The sequence below is a fragment of the Hypomesus nipponensis genome, chromosome 6, assembly GCF_054491055.1.
Source record: "Hypomesus nipponensis isolate SF chromosome 6, ASM5449105v1, whole genome shotgun sequence".
Taxonomy (NCBI): domain Eukaryota; kingdom Metazoa; phylum Chordata; class Actinopteri; order Osmeriformes; family Osmeridae; genus Hypomesus; species Hypomesus nipponensis.
Window position 1 is genome coordinate 6,839,236 of NC_140366.1, and position 19,345 is coordinate 6,858,580.

The 19,345-nt window shown below is 41.5% G+C and overlaps 1 protein-coding gene across 1 annotated transcript in view; it reads left to right on the top strand.

The window, feature by feature from the left end:
* LOC146286773 (pleckstrin homology domain-containing family G member 3) overlaps nucleotides 1–18,259 on the top strand; it is a 44,801-nt gene extending 26,542 nt beyond the window's left edge. The window contains exons 5-20 of the mRNA XM_084700225.1: nucleotides 3,646–3,746; nucleotides 6,393–6,462; nucleotides 6,639–6,685; nucleotides 7,102–7,252; nucleotides 7,434–7,565; nucleotides 8,434–8,616; nucleotides 8,899–8,991; nucleotides 9,372–9,458; nucleotides 9,544–9,577; nucleotides 9,904–10,005; nucleotides 10,347–10,379; nucleotides 11,234–11,244; nucleotides 11,802–12,326; nucleotides 13,538–13,630; nucleotides 14,233–15,829; nucleotides 15,995–18,259. Coding sequence (XP_084556351.1) covers nucleotides 3,646–3,746; nucleotides 6,393–6,462; nucleotides 6,639–6,685; nucleotides 7,102–7,252; nucleotides 7,434–7,565; nucleotides 8,434–8,616; nucleotides 8,899–8,991; nucleotides 9,372–9,458; nucleotides 9,544–9,577; nucleotides 9,904–10,005; nucleotides 10,347–10,379; nucleotides 11,234–11,244; nucleotides 11,802–12,326; nucleotides 13,538–13,630; nucleotides 14,233–15,829; nucleotides 15,995–16,935 — 4,200 coding nt within the window. The 3' untranslated portion in view covers nucleotides 16,936–18,259. The remainder of the gene's footprint in view (nucleotides 1–3,645; nucleotides 3,747–6,392; nucleotides 6,463–6,638; nucleotides 6,686–7,101; nucleotides 7,253–7,433; nucleotides 7,566–8,433; nucleotides 8,617–8,898; nucleotides 8,992–9,371; nucleotides 9,459–9,543; nucleotides 9,578–9,903; nucleotides 10,006–10,346; nucleotides 10,380–11,233; nucleotides 11,245–11,801; nucleotides 12,327–13,537; nucleotides 13,631–14,232; nucleotides 15,830–15,994) is intronic.
* The last annotated feature ends 1,086 nt before the right edge of the window (nucleotides 18,260–19,345 follow it).

Below are 19,345 nucleotides of genomic sequence, written 5' to 3' on the forward strand. Positions count from 1 at the left end.
GTACAGTTGGAGTGATGAAAGGTATTGTAGGCGTACCTTTCACCTCTGGGTTTTTTCCAGACCAGCTGTGATCTCAGACCAGAGAATACACACAGACACGCATTCATTGCACACTGTAGTCTGTGATGTGTTCTTCAATCCATATCCCAGGGACCACTGTCCTGTTTGTTGTAGATGTTTCCCTGCTCCAACACACCTGATTGAAATGAATTGTTGTTATCTGGCTTCTGCAGAGCCTCATAGCAGCCCATTCATTTGAATCAGGTGTGTTTGAGCAGGGACACATCTACAACATACAGGACAGTGGGCCCTGAGGATCACGGTTGAAGACCACTGCTGAATAACATTACTCATGCCTTTTAGTTTGTGGGTCCTCGGACAGAATCCATTTGAGCGCACAAACAATGGTATGTGCTGCAGAAGTACACGTTAAAATGATCACTTCCAAGTGATACAAGATAAAAGCAAGCTACACATACATTATTGGTGTCTGGCTTTACAAAAGCTCTTAGCATTACAAAATATTGTTGACCTTCAGGGTCTTTTTGACAAGACTCTGATTTGCAAGAAACAAAATGATACACCTGCTTTAAGATTAAAGCTTAACTCGTATTTAAGATTAGGGTCAATCGGTGTGCCAGTTGGTACTCACAATTTACCTGTGGCGTCATCCACACATTTGCCAAGAGGTCGTTAAGTCAAGATTTAATTGTGTAATTTTGTCCGCTCTGATTTGAAGAAAAGATTTGACAAGAAGGACAGATTTATTTCCCAACATAACCACAATCAGTAGAGCTGTTCACAATGGGCTTGTCTGGATTCATTAACTCAAATTCTCCCCACTCTATAGCTCCAACAGACAGTGGCACCGCTTTTGACCTTGCAGACCACGCAATGAAAACCCCACTCTCAAACTCTTCAATAAAAGCATTTTTGAAAATTGTTGTAGTCCTGGGTTAAAGTTTACGATTGTAATTATGAACAGCTAATTCAAAGTAACCCATCCAGGGAAAGTATTGGCTGTCAAATCAATCTATCCAGATTCTTAGCAATCTTGAACTGGAAAAACGTTTGTATCGGTATGTCTATATTAATACCGTTCACAGTTCCCTAAATGTTTAAGTATTGTTTTTTATAGTATTTAGTAGGGCAATGTTACACACCTTCATGCATCTATGTCCCTTCGAGGGCAGGTCCATTATAAACTTTTTCTTACTATTTATCCCACACGCTGTAGATACTCACAGTTCAGTCCATAACCTTCAATTACATAATTTTGTGAGCTTGAGTTAAGGCAGGATGGGTATTTTACAATAATCAGTTCCAAATTAATACAGTGCCCCACACACAGGGTTCACATGACTAAATTAGGCCTCAAAACATGGAATGCAATATAAAATGTAAGCCCTCCCAGTAAGGTATATTGGAAAAATTAGGAAATGGAGAAATATTTCACACAATACCACGTGAAAGAATTTCAAACTATGCTTCGGAAATGTTGACTTTGCCGTTGAAGCAGAAAGAAATGATTTTTCACATGTTAAATGCATAGGCTCAGTGTGCATGAATACATATATACCGTACCTTACTGCACACATGCACAGCCTACATGACAGACGGACAGGGTGGGGAACAAGGTCGGAACATGCATCACTGCCATTCTACCTTGTAGACATGACCTTGCTGTCAGTCATCTTTTTTACATCAGGGACCAAGGCAGTGCCAGCCCAAGCCTTTACAGCAAAAAAATAAAACACAATTACATTAAAATGTAATTTCATGTGCTCTTGGGGGCCCTCTGGTAGCCACAGGGGCCCTAAGCAGCAGCTTAGTTCACTTGTGCCTTGGGCCGGCCCTGGACCAAGGTAAGATGGAGAAACCAGGCTCTGTGTTTCCTGCTGCAGCTGTATCCGTCTTCATCACCACAGCAACATATATTTACAACATGTGTGGAAGTGGAAGGAGTAGAACAGACCTGGATGTTGTCAGGAACAAACACTGGGGGTGACTTCCAGGTGACTTGGAGAACTCCCTCACTGGGCTAGAAGAGAGCGGGTGTCGGACAGAAAGGGTTTGTTAGCTAGGAATGAGGCAACTGATCATTGGGATACTCGTACAGCAATGTCTTGCACTTATTGTCGTGCTTATTGTGCTCTGCTGTGCCTTCATGCAACTCAGTCAGCGGAATTGTTCTCCTTGGAATACTTTGAAACTCAACAGTCTGATGGAACCTTGAGGGTGATATGCTTGCTGAAAATGGATAACGAGGGCATTCCACTTTGAATATAATCAGCCTTGCTGCACCAGAGACTAGCTGGTGTTTGTTTATGCAAGTGCATTTGTTTGTTTGTGTGTGTGTGTGTGTGTGTGTGTGTGGCATTTGTTTTTAATGTGTAAATATGTGCACAAGCTCAACATATTTTGTGTGTGTAAACAGTGTATTTACATTCGCGTTGCATTAGTGTTGTAGGCTATGCTTGATAATCCTACATTCAGTATACTTGGCTTGCAGACATTTGCATGATGTTGAAATATCATCCTGTGCATATAGATTAAACAAAGCCCTTCAGTTTATGTGACAGACTGATCAAACCTGTTTTGGTACACTGGGCAGTGTTACTGGGCCAGAAGTTTATTGGAAACTGATAGCAAATTTCTAACAAAGAAATTCCATCCTTTTTCACCTCGTTTTTCCTTCCTGAGCAACACTAAATAAAATCATTAATCTATGGGGTGAAAATTGTATAGTGGAAAATGGAGAACTATAAAACAGTCTGCAGCTTTTGTCGAGCGTTAGATTTCCACTGGGAATACACAATTACATGCACTGATGTCATCTAGCACTACTGTCGTACATTTATCAAATCTGACAGATTCCAAGCCCTTGTTTATATGTTTGCACCAACTAAAGGGGATAACTTTTTACATCTTTACTCGCAAAACATGACGCAGTTGGTGGTATTAACACACTTTCTGTCATTCTGTTCTCATAATACTTAAAATAAAACGTCAAACGACAACAACACAGATGTCAGTAAAGGCTTTTAACAGCACAGGAGGTAAACAGTGACGCAATCCAGATTACCACATGCATTATAGTGGACAAGAAGGACCTTGTCACAGCGAGAGTTATACGCCCTCTAGTGGCCAATGAACAAACTCACAACTAAACTGCTCTCAACTCAAAATTGACTGGTTTAACCAATAATTCTACTGAAAAACATGCTTTCTATAGTTATTGATACAAGTGACTGCAGACACTTTGTATATTGACTCAGTCAAATTTGTTTAACCCTTGTGCTGCCGAACCATTGTTGTGTTCAAACCATTGTTGTGTTCACCCAATTTTACCCAATACAAAAACCAATACAAATATAATTTGTTTTAACCTTCGCAATGTCACTTTGTTTTTGTATGCGGTAAAGTTGTCGCAATACGACGGTGGGTCACAATGACTGATGACCCGAAGATAGCACAAGGGTTAACTTATCCTTCGTTTGGCTCTTTCTTCTCCAGTCCATTCGTAGAGTTGGTTTATGTTTTACTGACAATTAAGTTTCACTTTTAATATTAAAACACTTTATGAACGTCAAATTATATGAAGCTTACTACTGATGCACACCAACCTCTCTGTCTATGTTTCAGGACTATCTGGGCCACATTGTCGATCAGGCAGACCTGCCCATCAGACCTGAGCAGGTGTGCGCCCTCTTCGGAAACATTGAAGACATCTATGAATTCAACAGGTAATATTCTGCTGCAGTCAAATGAAATAGTTTTGTCCCCGGGGGTGGATATATGAGTGCATTATTTTATTACTGTATGATGTCACTTTGTTCGTCCTTTTTCATTTCAACCTTTCAGTAGCAGATGTCTCACTTTCCACATTATATTAGGCGTTACAAGGTAACGCTTTTTGTATCAGAATCAGATTTGTGTTTAATCGCCAAGTAAGTGGTCACAAACAAGGAATTTACTTTGGTGGGCAGGTGCATACAGTGAACATTTAAACATAATGAACAAAAAGAAAATAAACTACTGGCAAGCACAAAACCCAAGCTAAAGCAAAGTATCTCACAAATACCAAGAGGTTTGACACTGGAATTTTTTTATGACATGAATTTGAGGAACCAAAAAAAGAACAAGGTTGCTACACAAGCACACAAGGTCAACGTTCTCAAACTCTCTTTTTCCTCTCTATCCCCTCTCTCTCACTAGCTTGCTTGTATGAGCCCACACAAACGCACACACGCATGTTTTTCCTATAGTGAATCAATGTACAACATTATTCCGGTCATGTAGCTTCTGGGACAAACCAGTACACCATCTTTGTAATTTTAAATGTGTTTTCCTTAGAATTGGTGTTAACAAACTGGGAAACAGTTTACACAGTGCTGCTCTTGTTGACAGTAGTCTGTTGTGGCGTGTGAAGCGGCACAGTTTTGAAGCCAGACACTCGGAGAGATGCCCATCAGAAAGAGTGAGAGTTTTTGCCCACACTATGCAGATTTCAAGTTCTGTGCTTTAGGAAAAATCTAAACTTTGGACTCCTCTGCAAAGTTTTGTTTAAAATTCAGTATTTTCGCAAGCAAATATGCACAGAGAAACACACACACAGTCTTTATCTTTCTGGTCAGTGGAGCGTATGATTCACTACAAAGCTGGTGCTAAAGATAGCTTAGATCATTACCAATAACATTTCCATGTTCCAAATATTTGGGATTTAGCCTGTGGGTTTCCCTGGTCCATAGCGTTGGCCTTTTGGCTTTGGTTATGCACTTTTTTTATGACCTTTTTGCTGCAAAATTATCCATCAATTTCAAAGGACAATTCTAAAGTGGCCCAAGCCAGCATGAGCTATTCAATGATGGTCCCAATCGTTAATGCTGACTGCCATGGATTAGGATGTTCAATTCACATATGGGATTTGAGCTCTACCAGGGCTGTGATTGGCTCTTTCAGAGCACAGATCCCTTGAGTTGAATGAACCGTAAACGGCGAGAGAGACCTTCGAAGCTGAAATTGTTTTTTGCCAGCGGTGGGGCATTTACAATGCAAGTTGATTTTCCAATCATTTTTGTTCCAGGTTATAAAAAACATCAGAGATATTACGAGTCGTATTTGGTGATTTTTGAATGGAATTGCTGACCGAGCGATAAATGTGGACATGCTGTAATCAACTCCCAAACAAACAAAAAAGCATTTTCTGATTTGTACTAGATAGATGGTCTGAAATGGCACTTGCGCAAAATTTAAAAATAGCCGCTTGGAGCAGCCCAGAAGCTAAGGGCCCTATTCCCAAACTGTTTGCTCAATATTGAAGTTCAGAATAGCCATGTCAGTTCTATTGCCATTTGTATTTGAATAATATCAGTTCTTATATTCTATATCTGGATAAAGTTGTGCAATAACAAGACGGTTAACTTTTGCACGTTTGAGAAAGGTGGGAAGCACACTTACCTTTGTCAATCTTAAGCTCACCTGACCTTAAGAATGTTTGAAACCCTGTATCTGTCTTGTTCAGTCAACTTCTCTTTCAAAATGTTCATTCAACTTAGTGCTCATTAAAGAATACATCTTAATCTTTCGCTCAAACGGTCCTCTGCAGTGTGGCGAGATCAGTGTCAGTCACAATCATGGGAAAAACCTGGAAAGTCAGGGGAAAAAAACATTGACCTGGAATTGAATCCTCTTTACCTTAAGGAGTCTTGCACCATGTATTACTGACAACATCTGTTCTTTGTCAAGGCTGAGGTTTGGTTAACAATGCTTGCCTTGAAGTCGGTGGCACATCTTTATTCCCACTGCTATGCAGCAAGCCTCTGACACCAAAAACTAAGTAGGCAAAGAGGCATCAGGCTTTGTTTACTAAAATGACATCTGTCTGTTGTTATTCAGTCAGAGGGGGGCTGTTTATGCTTCACTTGTGGTGTGGGACGGTAAGTTTTGGTCTGCCTGTTTTGAAGTGATTGATAGTAGTAGGCACTTTATTGATCCACTAGGGGAAATTGCATGCTAGCACTAAGTGCCTGGTGTGCTGTGATTTGGTTTGCTGTGCCTCTTGTGTGGTGAAGCACCCCAACTGTCACCACTTCTGAAGGGTTACCCACCCATATAAAAACAGACCCACAAGGCATGTCGACACAATGACAACAGCAATAATGTCACACATTTATTTTGTATTGTATTGAAGCTGTAAGAAAGGTGTGTCACTTCATGGAATTTCAACCAGTCCCCAACCAATGATTGAGAAATTGCAAAATGACACACACTTTAGGTACAAGGAATGTATTCTGTGTGTAAAAAGTGATTGCATGGTCATTCTGTGTGGCCTTTTATGATCTGACTCACATTAGCCTCAAATGTTTCTTGTTTGGACATTTTATCTGTAGTGAACTTCTGCAGTCCCTGGACATGTGTGACAACAATCCGGTAGCCATCGCCAGATGCTTTGTGATGAAGGTGAGGGAGAGCGTTGTCATTTTTGACCCTGAAATATCACTTGACATCATCTGAGGTTATTCAAATGCTTGATAGCAGTTTCCAAAAGATCAATTACATTTGTGAATTGAACTCTAATATGCGTGTACTTCATGAAGTTTACTTTCATGTACAATCTGTCTGTGTTCCAATTTCAGAGTGAATACTTTGAAATATACACACAATACTGCACCAACTACCCAAAGTAAGTAAAGCTTGGGATGGGAAGTCAGAGGTGTTACATTTTAATACAATGATGTAAAAGGGTGTTTACTCTGTAGCAATTCTGATGCTCAGTCTGGTATGCAACACAATCTTGTTTGTGGCACTGGATCTGGCATGTGCTTGTCCATTGTTAAAATCAGGATCTTAAGAAAAATACCATGTTTCTCTGAAGTTTGCTCACCACCTAGTGGTAGAATTAATATCCATAATTCTTGGTTGCCTTAATATTCCCTCAAGAAATGTCCTAAAATACTCACAGCTTGTGGCGTCTGCACAAACGTTCTGCAAATGTTTTGCGAGTAGCACAATTTCATGGCTCAAAAAATTCAAATATTGATATTCAAAATGGATATTCAACGAATTCTCAGAGTTCTGCATTTTCTTCATTTCCTCCAGCTCGGTGGCTGCTCTGACTGACTGCATGAGGAACAAATCCCTGGCCAAGTTCTTCCGTGAGCGGCAGGCCTCCCTAAAGCGCTCCCTTCCTTTGGGTTCCTACCTGCTCAAGCCCGTCCAGAGGATCCTCAAATACCACCTCCTGCTCCAGGTACAGACAAACTCAAACCACAACGTACAAGCCTTTAACGTTTGAGAAATGCTTTTATTGCAAAGATTTGGTACAAAAGCCAGAACATAAACAGTAGTCTGATATTAAACTTGCATCAAAAAAACAATTTAATAAAGGTATTATTATGGAGTTGCTTTGACATGTCTGTACTCTTCTTCAGGAAATAGCCAAGCACTTTGACCCAGAGGAGGATGGCTATGAGGTGGTAGAGGACGCCATCTACACCATGACCGGTGTGGCCTGGTACATCAATGATATGAAGAGGAAGCACGAGCATGCGGTCCGACTCCAGGTTTGCACCGGGTACAAATGTACTCCCCGTCCGTGCACAAACGCATACATTATAGCAACTAATACACACCCCACACACTTCAGTTAAACCTTCAAACATGAACACACTTACGTGCTCTAGCTGCACTCCCTCCACCCCCCCCCCCTCATAGTCTGTGGCATTGTTGCATTGTAAATGCAAATAATTCCATTACCATGTAAACTCATACACTACAACCTTTGTCAGACCACAGTATCTCTCATCTACAGTGGCGCTATTATTAGTCTCCAATTAGGTTGCTGCAGGTCAACTGTGCAGACGTCAGAGCGGCAATTACATCTCAGACCTGTCCTCCCATGGTTTTGCTCTCTTTCAAATCAGTTTTCTTCCGCTAATCTAAAAAAAGCAACCAATCGTTGAACTGCCTGTCGCACAGGGGCAACCTGATGGAGTCGGTTCAGGGGCCTCCCACACAGTGCTTTGTGTTAGTGGGAGAGAACATGCGAGCCAAGAGTAGGAAAAGCACTTCTGTTCCTCTGGCTAGCTCATGGAGCCAGTAACATGCAGGTCAAAGTCCTGTATGGAAGGACTTGCTAAGGTCTTTGTACACAGCCTTGCTTTTGTGACTCCAATTGATGTTTGATGCTAATGATATCAAAGCACTCACCAAAAATGGGAGCTTCTGGGACATTAAGAGCCTGTTGCTTTTCTTTGTGGACGCAATGTCTGAATCGACGGCCTGACACTGAATAGCGTCTACATACTAAAGTTGTGAAGGTGACACTTCTTTGACACTTAAGGTGACTCTGCCACTTCCATGAGAAACTTCCATGTTCAGATGATATTGATCATGTGTAGCTCATATATTTCATGGCTTTGTGTTATCCAGGAGGTCCAATCTCTGTTGATTAACTGGAAAGGGCCTGACCTGACCACGTACGGAGAACTGGTTCTGGAAGGTACCTTCAAGGTCCACAGGGCAAAAAACGAGCGCACACTGTTCCTCTTTGACAGAATGCTCCTAATCACCAAGCGGCGAGGAGAACACTACGTCTACAAGACCCATATCTCGGTAAGAGACGCCTGGGGTCTAGATGTTGGGGATGTTTGAAGGGATATCGTCGCTAATCCATGTCTCAGTGGTCTCCACATGCTGTCCTTATATCGAATTTGTGTGCACATTGTCGTAAGAATAGCCAATGAATGATATTGTAACTGCTGTTGATCCTTTGGTGACTTGTAGAAGAGAGGGTGAGAAATGTTCTATACCATGGAGAAAAGAATCTTTGATCTTGTTTGGCTTTCTTTCCTTGTACCTTTTTATCTTCTTATCTGTCCCTATCTCTGGTTCTAGTGCTCCACTCTCATGTTGATTGAGAGTGCCAAGGACTCCCTTTGCTTCAGCGTCACCCACTACAAACATCCCAAACAGCCTCACACAGTTCAGGTGAGACCTTGACGTCCAGACATGCCACATAGTTATTTACCAAATTGGTTATAGAAAGCTGGCTGTATAACTACAAATGAGTCTATCTGTATTCTAGTTGGCTGTTAAAATGACAGAGGAAAAATGGCCGCCATTCACTATAGTCTGTGATGACTACCTGACACGCGCTGAACCTTTAAATAATACAGCTGTCCGATTTGAAGTCGCTGTCTGGAATTTATCAAAACAAACTTTTCCAGACTCAACAAGAAGATCCTTTATATTCATAACATGTTTGCCTCCTGTTTTCTGCTGCAAATGAATTCCCCAAAAGAACACTGATTGGTTCACATACAACCTCTAATCTTCCTTTCTGCTACATTGTCTGATTTCCCTCTCAGGCTAAGACAGTGGAAGAGAGGAAATTATGGGCCCATCACATCAAGAGGATCATTTTAGAGAACCACCATGCCATCATTCCTCAGAAGGTACACAAGTTTGACCTCTCGGATTCAAAAATGGACCTTTTCTGAGCTTGAACATTTACAGGTGTTCTTATCTTTTCTGTTCCAGGCAAAAGAGGCCATTTTGGAAATGGACTCCATATGTAAGTATTAGCAGTAATAAATACATATGTTATACCCCAGAGCTACAACATCAGTCAGACATTTGATATCCAATCAATGTCAGATTTAGTTTGTTGGTTGAAAGTGAGTATTAGGTTGATAGATAGAAACCACAGGGAAGCAAAATTAATTACTGGATGTCTCAACAGTAGCTGTTTGCCCTCTTTAAATTGGATCAATCTTGTCTTACACATCAAGTCATTGATGTTAACTTACGAATGACCCTTATGGGACAAGGTCTCCTGAACTAGAGGTTTTATTCAGGTGTTTGTTGGTCAGTTACCTTATCATGTGCCTGTGTCGACAGACCCATCAAAGTACCGTTACAGCCCAGAGAGAATGAAGAAGGCCATGTCCTACCAATCAGATGAGTTTCCCAAAGAAGGTCGCCCGGGACGACGGCAATCAGGTAAACATTCCTTGCTATTTAAATCATTCAACTATGTCCAAACCTAACCACTGTTACTGATGGCTTGGGGATGATTTTAGTATGAAAACCTTTCTCAACTTTAAACAGCATGCAGTATGGTGGAGAGAAATCATTCGAGGCCTTAGTGAGATTTCGACCTTTCACCTTAATCGACTTTATTATAGATTACAAGTGACACATTTTAAGTGGTCCCAAAAGATGCATATGTTTCCATGGTTGTTGTAGAATTCCCCTCCACCTTGCAGAAGAGGGGGCATCTCAATGACCATTCAGGCCCTTTGGAATAATTATGTTAATTCTAATGTGTTTGTCTCCTCTAGAACCAACCAAACAAATCCTGAAGAACACCAAGGGTAAGAAGGTCCTTTTTACATTCCTGTGATACATTTCAGAAGGTTGTATTATCCTAATTATATTATTCTTATGCCATCACAAAAATCCAGATCTTTTAAAGCAGAAAGAGTACAGGAAATACCGTCACATTGGTCACTTAAGGCTACGACGGATTTATGGTACATATACGTCATAGCAGGGAGTTGTTTTCAGTGTCGTTAGGTAAGAAAACATGAAAGATCCTCTGAACATTTGAGCTACTATGTAAAGTACTGTACCTCCCATCACACTGATGCTAGAATCTCAGTCTACAATGAGGGACCACTGCACGGCATGAGCTTCAAAGGGACTATGGGCAGCAAGTAGCAGGAAAGGCCCTTTTGTCCTTGTGTTCTGACATCAAAGGCCATCTCCACCTACTTCTCTCTCTCCCTGAAATCAAAACGTAAAAGCCCTTTAGTCCCTGCATCAAGTGTCGCTCTAGCTCCCTTTTCTGGCCGTCAAATGCAGTCTTGACCGCTGACCATTGTCTCTTTCATTAGATTCCGTCAACCTTCGCTGTGAAACATCCCCGATGTTGTTTATATGCGAAAGGGAACTACAGTATGACACAAGTTCTCAGGCCATGGTTCTGTGGTTCTGTCAGCCATCCATCTTTGTAGGAAAAGATTAATACAAATAGATGATGGGTCTTTTGCTCAAACTCAATTTCATCTTTTGTTTTAATCACAGAAAGATATCTTCATTTTGGGTAGAGACTTAGTAGGTCAGTGATTGAATATCTTGCCCTTTGTCCCGTTCTCATTTAACAGCTTTAATAATTTTGTACTTCTCTTGCTTGTTTTTTCCCCTATAATCTGCATGGATCTGACAGCCATCCTGAAGGTAAGCCTCAAGTCATTAGTTTAAATTGATACCAGAATGTTCTCCATCATGCTGTTCTTATCTTTGCTCTTGAGGCTCAATGAATGGTAATTGAGGTTAATAATGTTGGATGATTTACTACTCCATGGCGGGTGACATTAGAGAGGGGGCCTAGAGCCATAATTTCCCAGATGCGAAGATGGTATTTTGACGTTCAGTGGTTTAATGTTAAGGAAGTTTCCTCCAGCTGATGATAATTCACTCCACATAGGGGTTAGAGACTTGTTTTCGCACATATTCTGTAGGAACTTTCTCCAAAAGGTATTGGACTGCAGTGGTCCTTTTGACCAAACCTATATTCAATTCCATCACTTTTCTGTATCTTACAATGCCCATGTCTAATAGAACTGTAAACTTTGTGTTACACACCACTGTTTTGATGAATACAAGCTACCGTATTCCTAATTGTTGGCACCTTCCCCTTTTTGCTGGGTCTCGGTCAAGTTATTGTTGTGTTGTTTTGCCAAGATATCCGATATATATATACATATATATAAAACCACTGTGTGTAACTACAGCATGCAGATAGTGAGGGGGCCTTACCAGACGAGGCACGTTCCATTCAATCTGCTGCTAGTATCAGCACCTTGGGCTCAAGCCTCGGTGAGTCTGAGGTCGAAAAGCCTAGTCTGGAAGAGGATGAAGAAGAGCAAAATGACGTAGGCGGGAGGAAGAACTCTCTGGAGAGAGTCAGCCCCATTGACGGCGAGGAGCCCAGAGCAGGGCCCCAGTCCTATCAGGGCAGGTTGACCCCGGGGGAGGAAAGTGACTCGGATGATATACTCATGGAGGATGACCAGGTAGCCGACTTTGCCAGTTCCATGCTGGCCGCCATCTCCTGCTGGCACTATAGAGCGAGGGCTTTGCTTTCCATGGGGGTCACAACGGTGAGGCTCTCAGCCACCATTGGGTTTCCTTCTTCCTGTTTTCATAGAGCTCCAGTCCTCACCTTGGCCAATGGCCCATCAAGCATCAGCTTCCCACGTTATAACCCACTAATGCCCTGGATAACCATGTGCCATTGCTACAGTATTCTCATCCAATGACAACTGACTTGTGAATGATGCTCTGACAAAGCATGGACTTTGCTTATTTAGTTCAACTCAATATAGATGCATGCGCTTCAAAACTGGGAGGATCGCTTCACTAATACTGTACGTGGCTGTGCAACAGTATGTACATGTTTAAGTGACTGTCAATGCCTCAAAAGGAAGGGAATGGAAATATCAATGTTTTTTTAGTATTATTCAAATAAACATGTTAAGGATTTCAAGCTTAACCTAGTGAAATTCAACAACAAGGTTTACATTTAACTAATTGAAGATTGTACATTTTCTGTAAGATAATGATGTAGTACAAACTTGGATGGTCTTACATACACTTTGCTTTTTAAATTACTGACAAATCTTAACAATATTCAGCATGTCATGTCTTGTCCAACTAGACATTGGTCTATTCCTGTATATTGCATTAACGTCTTCATAATGTTCTATAAATAAAGTTAATATTTGCTTTCATGTTAACAGTATTTCTATAAAATGCACAGTAGTTTGTTGACATAACTGATTTGCATGTTTGCTGAGATTGATAAAGCAATTTAGTGTGCATGCAGTGGGATGTTTATAAAGATATGTGCTATTAGACACGAGAACACAACAAGGGCTGTACAATCCTTTATCATTTGCCCCCCAATTCTCAGTGTTAAAAGCAGGATCGGTCATTTTTGCGTCATTACAAATCACTGATTTCATTTTACGATCAAACCTTTAGATTTATTGAATTGCAATCAGGTTGTGAAGTTTCAGACGATATGACAAAATGTGTTTCTCGACAACATAACCGACCCTGCCTTTAAATTGAGTGATGTATTTTCTGCATTGCATAAAGAATCCAAGTTACTAAATGTCAGACCCCTCGGACTTTACAATAAATGGTTCCATATCAATTTACAGACTTTTTATCGGAGTAGGGTATATTGTAAACTGTATATATACAGCTCTGGATTGTTTTTTTAGACCACTGCACCACCACTGCAAAAGTGGAAGGACAATTTTGAGTGAGGAACAGGAGGATAACATTTAAAAGGCTACTGCACAATGTACCCTCCTGTTCCTCACTCAGAATTGTCCTTCAACTTTTTTTAATGAAAGGAAAAGGTGCTGTGGTCCCTTAATGTTTTCCACAGATGTACACGTTATCAAAAGGACTGTATGATAACTCAGATGCTGACTATGTAATATTTTTCTCTCTGAAGGACGAAGAGGGATGTAATGCTATTGAAGACAACCAGTGTAGCAGAGAAAACATATCTGGTCAGGACAAGTGTGGGAAAGACACTGTGCTTCAGGTAAAGAAGTATTTACAATGCTTAGACTATCCTTTCTGCATCCAGCACAAACACATTTGTTTGTAGGATGGTGTCAAATTCAAGCTCTGCTGTTTGTTTCCCTTCATCCATATGTCTCAAGTTTTCTTGAGGGAATATGTTCACCACTGCGACTATCCAGAATTATTGTTGCCAGTGACACATTTCAGCCATCTGTTCTTGACAGTGCTCTATTCTGAAAATATAGATATGTGGCCTATCCAGATAACTCCCACTTTACTTTTAAATCCACATTCTTGTATATGATACTCCTACAGTTTCAGTTATTTATAGCTATTTTATTTGCATACTCCCTGATGTTGGAATCATTGTTTATCTTATTGGAGGTGTAGCAACTAGATGGAGACGTTCATAATTAATGTTTGGAAAAATGCATCTTGCAAGAAGCTAATGAAAATTATAAGGGCAAACTGCATGAACAAATCAAATCCAAAGGATCATCAAATTGTTATATAAATACATTGTTTGTTTATCAAATAGTTTGATCAGAGTGTATGAAGCATGGTACTCACATTGCACCTGCAGTTTTTATCATGTTTTCATACTCATTTTGTCTGCTTCAGACTCCCTCAGACGAGATGTCCCAAAGCAAGGCCTCTGGTTTTGAGACCGATGAAAGGCTTGAACCAGCTCCCTCTTTACGTCCAGAGAATGCTCCATCTAGCACTCCAAATGTCTCTAGCTCTCCCCCTGGGACGGCTGAAGCGCCTGAGCCTGTAGAACACAAGGTGAACACCATGGAGGGACAGATCTTAGCCTCCCCAGACTCCGAGGGGAGGACGTTGAGCAGTGGCGAATCTACAGATGAAGAGGAGGAAGAGGCGGCGGCAGCAAAGGAGAGCGAAGCCAGCAGCATCCTGCCATCTTCTGTCCTGGATAAAGCCAGCGCAATCGCTGAGCACTTCAACAACAGCACCAAGCGAGGTAGCATGGTCACAGATGATGTCCGCTCTCTTGGCTGCCCCTCCCCACGCTTGCCCAGTAGGACTGGAAGCACCATTAGTCTTGGTGGTGAGCCCACTGAGAGGCCACACAGAATCAACAGCACTTGCTCTGAGCCACAAGAAAACTTTGGAAACGATCTAACGATGCTCTCACCGAGGGACGACGGCCTGTTTGAAGCCGACAGAGGTCTCCACCGAAGGAGGAACTCCACCCTTTCCAAGCAGGATCAACTGCTTCTTGGCAAAATCAAGAATTATTATGAACATGCAGAGCACCAGGATGCTGGCTTCAGTCTGAAACGCAGAGAGAGTCTGACCTACATCCCTACTGGCCTCGTCAGGAGTTCTGTCAGCAGGTTCAACAGCATCCCGACAGACGACACCTCTGCAGCAGAGAAGAGTGACATCCAAGCCAGTGGCTCTGCCCCAATCACTTTCTCCGTTTTAGAATATGCCACTACAGACGCGGACTCATCAACCACTGCAGAGAACTGGAACTGCATGGTTTCCAGTGCGTCCTTTGACAGTCTGGAGCTTGAGAGAGGTAAAGAACTGGAGGCTTCGGGTTCAGATGCCGACTTCCGCAGCCTGAAGATCAGATCTCACAGCTTGCAGGACAAGCCCATTCAGGATGAAGAGTTCCGTCCCTCCTCGGAGATGATCAAGGTTTGGCAAAATATGGAGAGAGAGGTCACTAGATCTCACGGGGAGGCTCGAACCCATGTGAAACCAAAAGAGGTCCAAAAAAGCACCAGGGGAGCCAGTCCAACTCTCTGTAGAAGGAGCCAAAGTCCCATCAGGAACTCTCTGGGAACAGAGAATGCAGAGTCCCTCGCAATCTTGGAAGAGTCTGACCTGAGCACCATCACAGAAGAGTCTATGAGCCCTTCACCTGTCAAGCCCAGGGTAATGGGGGTTGGTCGCACAGCGAATCTGATGGAGGCCCTAAAACCCTTGCATGATGAAAGAAGAGTTATCAGGGCACCTGTTCCCAGAGTCATCCAGCTTAGGGCAGAGACAGAGGGCGATCCTGTAGGGGAGGAGCCTCAATCGGAAGACGATTTGGCCAAGAACAAAGTGTTAAATCTGGCCCGTCAGTACAGCCAACGCCTCAAGACTACCAAACCAATGGTCAGGCAACGAAGCCAAGAAATGCTGCAGTGCAAGAAGAACTTGCTTAGCGTGTTGGAGGAAAACCCAGAAAAGGAGAGCACAGGTATCTACTTGTCTACTTTAGTAACTTTTGTGTATCACGTGCCATTCACTAGTAACCATGATGCTCAATTACTTGCATTAATGAGCTACAATCTATTTCGGTACAGTTCTGTTCATGCTACAAGGTGTTCTCTATGTTAACAGTACATTGTTTTTGGTTTCACAGGTAAACCAAACTTGATGCTGTCCCTGGCCCCATGTTATCAAGTACCTCCAAAAGATGTAAGTCCTTCGGAGCAGGCCCGGTCTCCAAGCCCCTCTCAAACCCCAAGTTCTTTGGGTAGTCCACGTGTCCTGTCTCCCAGCCGAATACGATCAAAGAGCCCACTAAGCCCTCAGCCAATTGAGGCCTTCAACTGGCCTGATGTGCGAGAGCTCCGCTCCAAGTATGCTAGCGACCAGTCTCAACTGCCACCTGTGGGACGAAGCCGGTCAGTACCTGAAAAGATGCTGGACTGTGGCGCAAGGCGACGTTCAAGTTGCTATTCAAGCTTTTACGCTTCCGGTGGGCCCGCTGAGGTTCAGTCTTACAGGTCTCACCCCAGCAGGGACCCTGGCCCTGGAGACGGGTGCACAAGGCTTCATCGGGCTGGTTCCCTTGACCACAGATTGAATGGGCTTCATATGAGCAAAATGGTGAATCTTCAGGAAAATATCTCTAATGGAGATTATTATGTCTCTGCACGGGATACTCTGCCCACTGACCCTAACCATAAGGTTATTGTTGTGGAAAAGGTTCCAGAAGAGTCTGAAATAAGCTCCTTAGAACCTTTGGCGATGCCTCTTCAGGCCAAGAATGAGGAAGTTGATGACAGCTATGTCCAGATCCGTTCTCCAACCTCTAGAGAGAAGATTTCCATCATGGCTGTCATTGACCGCTGCAGAGCCTATCAGGAGTCAGATGAATATCGACAAAGGGAGGAAGGGGGGGCTAAAGAAGATTCAGTCAGTCAGAGTGGGAAGGGCAAAGAGCATGATAAGGGTCCTCCCTCGAATGAGCAACTTCAGAACACGCATAAAACTGTTTCACACTCTGCCAAAAAGACAGATGCAAGTCAGCAGAGCATGGTGAAAAACTTGAGAGAGAAATTTCTCAACCTGAGGTGAGCAGTACAAGAGAACATTTTAATGTCACGTCTCACTTGATTTCCCTTTTCTTTCATGAAAACATTGTTAAAGCAAATGTTGCTTGTCAACCACTGTTGTTCCATGGCCCTGAAGACATATTCTGTATTTTAACCAGCATAAACTGTACATCTTAAGAAACCTTTTTTTTTTTTTTAACAATACCAAAAAATTATGTTGTAATGTGTCAAGATTCTAGTTTCCAAAGATTTTCTAACTGTTGTGATCCTATGATCACATGTGTTTGCTGAAGACAGATGCTCATATTTTATTTGGTGAATATTTTGGCCAGTCTGCAAATAAATAGTTGTGCTAAATTGTGTGCTGTCAAGTTCTGAGACAGTAGAAATTACTTTTGTGGACACATGGTGTAGAGTATTGTCAAATGTGTAAATATTTATGTCCAGTGCTCAAACATTCCTTTCAGATTGAAACACCTTTTAGTAGGTTGTGTTTCAATACAGTATATCAATTACATTGCACAATTGGACAGGATGCAAAACGTTTTGTGGCAACATGAAATTGAACCATTCATCTTACCTTGATGCACTGGATAAAGCAAGATTGCCTGTACTTGTAAAGAAAACCTAAAGATTTGGTCTGAGCCATTTATGTATTTACCATTTTAGAAACCTCATTTTTTAGAATCACTATGAATGATTGTATTGTTCAAACTGCCTGAGGGTTTCTTGGATCTAAAACATAAGTCTATATTGCCACAAACTGGCTTCCACCAGATGTTGCTCTTTAGTAGGACCCTTACAATTGACTGCACTATACTTTCACTGCACATGGATTGACCACTAAAAATACTCATTGGATAATTGGGTCTGAAAAATATTCAATTTGTAAATGAATCCCCATAGTTTAGACCTAGTAGCAAAAATCACAGATGGTGTTCACTATTCATAATAATCATCATGGTTTGTATGACATACATAATAGAAATATACAGAGGCGCTCCTCCCAAGTCCCTTGATGCTTCAGTGAGTCCTATACTGTATGTTGATTGTGTAATTGATTAAATGGCTAATAATGTTGATGTTACAGGCTCACGAGACCCTTGCCAAGGGAGCTATGCTTTCACAAGCCACCATCTACTGCTACTGTCATTACTATAAGGATCTATCCTCACATTTACCTGTTCATTTATCTCTTATTTATTAAGCTGATGTAAATTTCACATACATCCACTGTCTGTCTTTCTATATGTTAAGCTGTGTTGTTTCTTCAGGCTTGCTGTACAGAAATGTTTACGTTGCCCAGAATGGGCATACATTCCATATTAAAAACAACACAGTCCTAACTGGTCCAAATGTCTCATTTTCTTTCTGTGTATATCAAATAAAACCCAATTCCACTGTAATTTTTATAAGGTCATGCAGTAAGTTTGATAAGCCTATAAAGTGTACATGATAGAAAAAGAAGCAATGTTTCTTAAAACATGAGTAACAGCACACAGTAATTATATTTATTACTTGATTTACAAAGCATTTTTTTGAGCAACTGAGGAACACTTCAGCCAACCATTGCTCAATAGAATGTAAACAGTTGCTTTTAAGAGGGAATTTCAGATGCACTACAACCATCACTAATGGCTCTCTTTATGCATGTGAGAACCTTTTTTTTTCAAAATGGGTAAAGAGGGAGAGTGCCACAACAATGTGGCAATGCACTTGTTCAGCATTGAACACCAATTAAGCTTGCAAATGTAGGAAGAACATCATGAGCATAATGTTTTTCATGGAAGCCAGGGTTGCTCTGGTGAATGGATTAAAACTAACCCTAACCCTGAACAGGCAGACTCATGATGCTGGCTGTCTACGAGACTAGTGGATATGATGATTCAGTGTGCTTGCCGTTTCAAACGAGATTATTTTGACGCTCAAACTATACACTTCCATCCATGAAGATGCATGCAAATTGGCTTGTATGTAATCATTAACTCAGTCACAGACATAATGGAATTGTTAACAGGAAATATTTGACTAATTTGGACCAGTACAGTATGTGTGAAAATAGCAAGTGTAATGACATTGGGTTTTGGTGATACAGTGAATATAAGCTTATAAAACTGTTAAAAGCGTTGCTAATAAAACAATTGTGATCTGGATAAAGTGCTACTATTAGCACTGGAAAATAAATCAATAGTCTCATCTAACAGGAAAGTGCGTGAGCAAATTGTTTTTTCCACTGTCATGTGGATCCATGTCCTACACAAGTCATTGTTCACATGATCACATCGGATACGTAATGATTATTAAAACTGATTCTGGAGATGCCCATTCATCTCATCATTGTCTATCACATTATTTATGTTGCCGAAGTCGATGGGTGGGGGGTTAATATTCGGATCACTCCTTTAAAATGAGTTGACACCTACCCTCCCTCC